Below are 4,934 nucleotides of genomic sequence, written 5' to 3' on the forward strand. Positions count from 1 at the left end.
CCAGTGCGCCCTTAAGACGCTGCGCACCCGGAAAGTTAAGTCTCCGTCCTCGGCGCCGAGCGAGGGGCTCAGAGGTCCGGGTTGGGTGAAGACGCCACACGAAGCCGCGGCCGGCCTTCCTGTCTCGGAGGAGCGAGGTGACGGACACGGGCCCGGCGCGGGCAGAGGCGGCGCCAGCGTCCAGGCCGGAGACGGCCCCTCCTCCCCGCCGCCCTCTGCCGTCACTATCCTCACGTATTTTATGCCCTTTTAATTAACAGGTGCATATATCACCCTTTAAATGGAAACAAGAGTAAATAACGGAAATTATCTAGGAGCCCCACGCAGCCTACTGACGTCGGAGAAGGGCTGGTCGCATGAGTCACCGCGTCCTTTCATGCCGCCTCGTGGAGGCCCCGTGGCGTGCAGATTTCCCGGTGTGGACTGAGGGTTCGGTCCGTGATGGTCTTGTCTGCAGAAAGCAGCGTTGGTCATTTAAGCAGACCACGGGCTTACTCGCATGAGGCCGCGAGTCTCAGAGGTTCGGAAGCCGGGGCGCCGCGTGGCAGCTTCATGGAAGCCGGCGCGTACTGGCCCCTGCGAAGCCAGCGTGAGCTTCCGCTTCAGAAGTGCAGGCTGAGCACCTGTACGTCCCAGCTGCCGCCGCGGGCTCGGGACCAGGGGGACAGCGGCCGGCATCTCGGAACTTATCTCTGCTGCACGCAGCTCTCAGTGAAGCGCTGCTGGGCGCAGGCCTTGTTCCAAGAGGTTGAGGTGTCCTGACACGTCGGGTGGCCCCTCTTTGGGCCCAGGGTCTCCCCGCTGGCGGTGCCACCCCCCGCGGCTGGGCGCTGCTGCCTCCACACCGTGCTGGCTGCTGCTGGCACCAGCACCGGGGGTCCGACGTCCCCGAGGCTCTCGGCTCCCCACAGCCACGGGACTCGATCTGAACCGTCTCAGGATGCTGCAGGTCACTCTGCAAGTTGAGCGTTGGGGTGGGGGCCTCCAGCTGGCGTGACTCCGCCCACGTGCCCATCACCTGGATGCTGAGAGCCACGGAGAGGAAGCGGCTGGCGTTTTGCCCTTGCCTGCAGGTGGCGAGTGCCTCTGAAAACGGACAGCTAGCTCTGATGCCCGCGAGCCCGTGCGGAAGGGTCTCAGGAAGCTGTGGGTCAGTGAGAGGAGCCAGGCACACACCGGTGATAAAAGCTGCGAGTCTCAGACCTCAGGGTGCTAGGGGCAGCGTGACCCTGCACCTATGGAAGCACATGGCAGACGATAGAATTTTTAAGTTTTTATGTAAAAAGTCAAGGATTTCTATTTAAAAAGCTATTTAATATTTTTCACATTTGATTCCCTCTTTGCCTCTATGTTTGTAAAAAGAAATGAAACTGGTTTCTCTTTATAATTAACGTTCCGTGAGCTCTGGGAACATACTTCTGAGCCCAGGGCAGACCTGGGCGACCCCAGTCATAGGCCGTCGCACACGGGCGTTGAGTGTGTGCACGCCGTAAGCCAGGTGTGTTTCTCAATCGTGGTTTATGAGTAAATCTTCAGAACACACTTCCTCAGTTGGCAGTAACCACTTAACAGATGTTTTCTGGGGAGCGGATTTCCGACCTTCGCGGGTCTCTCGCAGCCGGGCCCGGGCTCGCCCCTCGGGGGCGCAGACACTAGAGTGATGGCGCCTCCGTCCTGGCGTCTCGGGTCCTACGCCCGCCTCGCCGTCTCGTGGACGGGAGTCACGGTTTAGCGTCGTTCCGCGTTCTCCTAGAAGCCGATGTCTGACATCGAGCCGCCCCCTTTCGGGTCGTTCTAAACTCTGTGATGACTTTCGGCAGCTCCCTGAAGGGAAAGCAGGCTGCGCTCACGCAGACCGGGGCCCTTAGTGGTGGCCGCGACTCGTGCTGTGCTGGGGCCTGCGCCCGGGCACGGAGCAGAGGGCGCCGGGCCGAGCCCGAGCAGGCGCCGGGTCATGCCGAGCGCTGCCGAGCGTCCCTAAGGGGGGTCGGGCTCGTGCGGCTCGATCCTCAGGGTGGACGCGAACCCGGGAAAGGCCGTCACCCTGCTCCCCGCGGCTCTGCGCCTCCTGCTCCCTGCGGGGCTCGGGCTCCTCCACGAGGCGTGTGACGTGTGACCACGCTGAGCGTCCCTTCTGTCTTGCAGAGCCCTCGCGCCCCGGCCGCGACCCCGCACAGCAGCACCAGGGCACGAGCAGCGGCTCCGTCGCGGCCGCCATCCTGGTCCCGTTCTTCGCCCTGATCCTGGCGGGGTTCGTGTTCCACCTCTACAAGCACAGGTGCGTGGGGAGCGCTGCGCGCGTCACGGGGCGAGGGGTCGGGGCTGGGTGTGCACCACGCACACGCACACGCGCCTGGCCCTCTCCCGCTGCAGCGCACGGCCGGCCCCCTCCGCGCGTGCTGAGGGCCGTCTGTCGTCCGTCCGTCGTCCGTCCGAGGGCACGTGGGTTGTTCCCGTGTCCTGGCCACCGGGAACAGTGCCACTGCGAACTCCGAGGCGCACGTATCTGTGGTTAAATGTTTTCATGTTTTGGGGGTAAATACCCAGAAGAGGGATTGCTGGGTCACATGGTAATGAATTCTATCGCTAGCCCTTTGAGGAACCTCCGGACTGCTTTCCACAGTGGCCGTGCCGGGTTGCATCCCCCGCGCTGTGTCTGAGGGTCCCTTTCCCCCGCATCCTCTCCGACACCAGCTATGACCCGTCCTGTGGATGACGGCCAGTCCCACGGGGGTGAGGGGGCATCTCACGGTGGTTCTGACCTGCATTTCCCTAACAGCTGGTGAAGTCGAGCATCTTTTCACACGTCTGCTGGCCATGTGACATGGCAGGAGAAGTGGCCGAGTCCTCTGCCCGTTTGTTAACGATTTTTTATTGGCGAGTTGCACGAGTTCTTTGCATGCGTTGGGTGTTATTACTCCTTACCGGAGGAGTCACTTGCGGTGCCTCACTTTAAGGCAACACAGCCTCGGAGGAACATTCAACAGATGGCACAGTCGTCTTTAACCTTAGAAACACCCCTATAAATGGTCGGTCTCAGGCGCCTCGCGAGAGGGTACACGGGAGCGGACCGCAGGCGGTGAGCTGGGCAGAGGGCAGCACCCACGCCCCACGTGCCTCCGACCCGCTTCGCCTCCACGGCTGTGGCCCCCTCCCCCCCGCACTGGGGGGGTGACGCACCTGCGTCCGGAGAGCGAAGGGGGACTCGGACGCCCCGGCTCCCCGGAAGGCCACCCCAAAGCCACCGCTGAGTCTGTGCCGCAGGAGGCGCGCAGGGCCTTTGCAGCAGGAAGCGACCCCTGCCCGGCCCCCAGACCCTTGCCGAGCCCTTGCCACCTGCCCAGGGGACACGCCAAGCCGCCAGCTCCCCCCGGGCCCCGTGCCCTCAGCGGCCGGCTCTGCGCTCCTTCCCGTGAAACCCCGTCTCCGCTGCCCACGGCCCTCTCGCCATCACGGCAGCCTGGAGTCCCGGGCACCTGGCTCTGCCGGCCCCGTGACCTCCTGCCCTCAGCCCCGGAGTCTGGCCAGCTCTGCAGCATTTCCCTAGCGGCGAGGAGACACTGGCAACTTGTGACTTGGGGGACGAGCGGACAATCACAGCCGGCCCTAAGCCGCATCCGCGTTTGGCTGAGTTTGTGTACGAACGTTTGCTGCTGCGTTTTCGGCCTTGCCCGGCTCGTAGGGCCGTGGCAGATGACCGTCGCGCGGACAGAACCCGGTTCTCTGGGGCCACACGCTTTCGGTGCTTTTCCCTAATGAGTCTGTTGGAACAAGGAAACACACTCGTAATCACAAAACAAGTTTCTTTACAGCCGACGTCAAGTGACGTTTCTTTGGTGCGGCCGTTTACATCCAGGCTGAGCTCTGCTGCTGGCGTAATGTCGTCTCTTCTAGAAAAAAAGAACTGGGTGGGGTGGGCGGTCAGACTAGATCGCTTTAGGACTTTTATATCTAAAAACCCTTTAATTCTCTAATCTCAGATCCTACATAGGACTTTCTTTAAACCAGAAAATATAAACAATAGTTTCACAATGAGTATAGTTCTTTTTTATAACTGACTCATTGGAGACGAACTTTCATTAGAAAAACAGCCACATCTAGTGGCCGTGAGTTCCGGCTGTGAACCCAAGTTTATATTCATGTCTCAGCCGTTCCCAAGTCGGGCATCTTGGCCCTGGGTCTCCGAGGACTGAAAGGTACAGGGCCTTCCTCGAGGCCAGGTAGCTCTCAGTGACAGGTGACGTGCGAACCAAACATCGTCCAGCCCAGCGTCGTCAGCCGGGATCAGACGTCCTTTGATTTGGGAAATGGCTCCCGTTTTCAGAGGTCTGCGGAGGACGTCGACCAGCCGCTAAAAGAACGAGCCGCCGGATTCACGAGGGTGTGAGCCCACCGGGCCCACGGGCGCCCATTGCCCGTGTCGCCCCGGCCAGCTGAGCAGCCGTGTCCCGCACGTGCTCCCCGCCGCCCGGCCCCTCTGCCTGGAAGTCAGGCCCTAACGGTGTCCCCTGCTTCCCTTGCAGGACGAGGCCGAAGGTCCAGTACAACGGCTACGCCGGGCACGAAAGCAGCAACGGGCAGGCGTCGTTCGAGAACCCCATGTACGACACGAGCCTGAAGCCCACGGGGCCGGCTGAGCAGCCGTGTCCCGCACATGCTCCCCGCCACCCGGCCCCTCTGCCTGGAAGTCAGGCCCTAACGGTGTCCCCTGCTTCCCTTGCAGGACGAGGCCGAAGGTCCAGTACAACGGCTACGCCGGGCACGAGAGCAGCAACGGGCAGGCGTCGTTCGAGAATCCCATGTACGACACGAGCCTGAAGCCCACGGAGGCCAAGGCCGTGCGTTTCGACACGGCGCTGAACACGGTCTGCACGGTGGTGTAGCCCGCCCGCCCCGCAGCCACGCCTCCCACGGGCCAGCCGCCCCTGGGCCTC

At 62.3% G+C, this 4,934-nt stretch overlaps 1 protein-coding gene across 1 annotated transcript in view; it reads left to right on the forward strand.

The window, feature by feature from the left end:
- The window catches only part of CSMD1 (CUB and Sushi multiple domains 1), a 1,232,804-nt gene extending 1,227,921 nt beyond the window's left edge, over positions 1 to 4,883 (forward strand). Inside the window, exons 72-73 of the mRNA XM_015591800.1 lie at positions 2,146 to 2,278; positions 4,724 to 4,883. Of these exons, the coding sequence (XP_015447286.1) occupies positions 2,146 to 2,278; positions 4,724 to 4,883 (293 nt within the window). The remainder of the gene's footprint in view (positions 1 to 2,145; positions 2,279 to 4,723) is intronic.
- Positions 4,884 to 4,934: the final 51 nt, after the last annotated feature.

This window comes from Pteropus alecto, unplaced genomic scaffold (genome assembly GCF_000325575.1).
Source record: "Pteropus alecto unplaced genomic scaffold, ASM32557v1 scaffold35, whole genome shotgun sequence".
Taxonomy (NCBI): domain Eukaryota; kingdom Metazoa; phylum Chordata; class Mammalia; order Chiroptera; family Pteropodidae; genus Pteropus; species Pteropus alecto.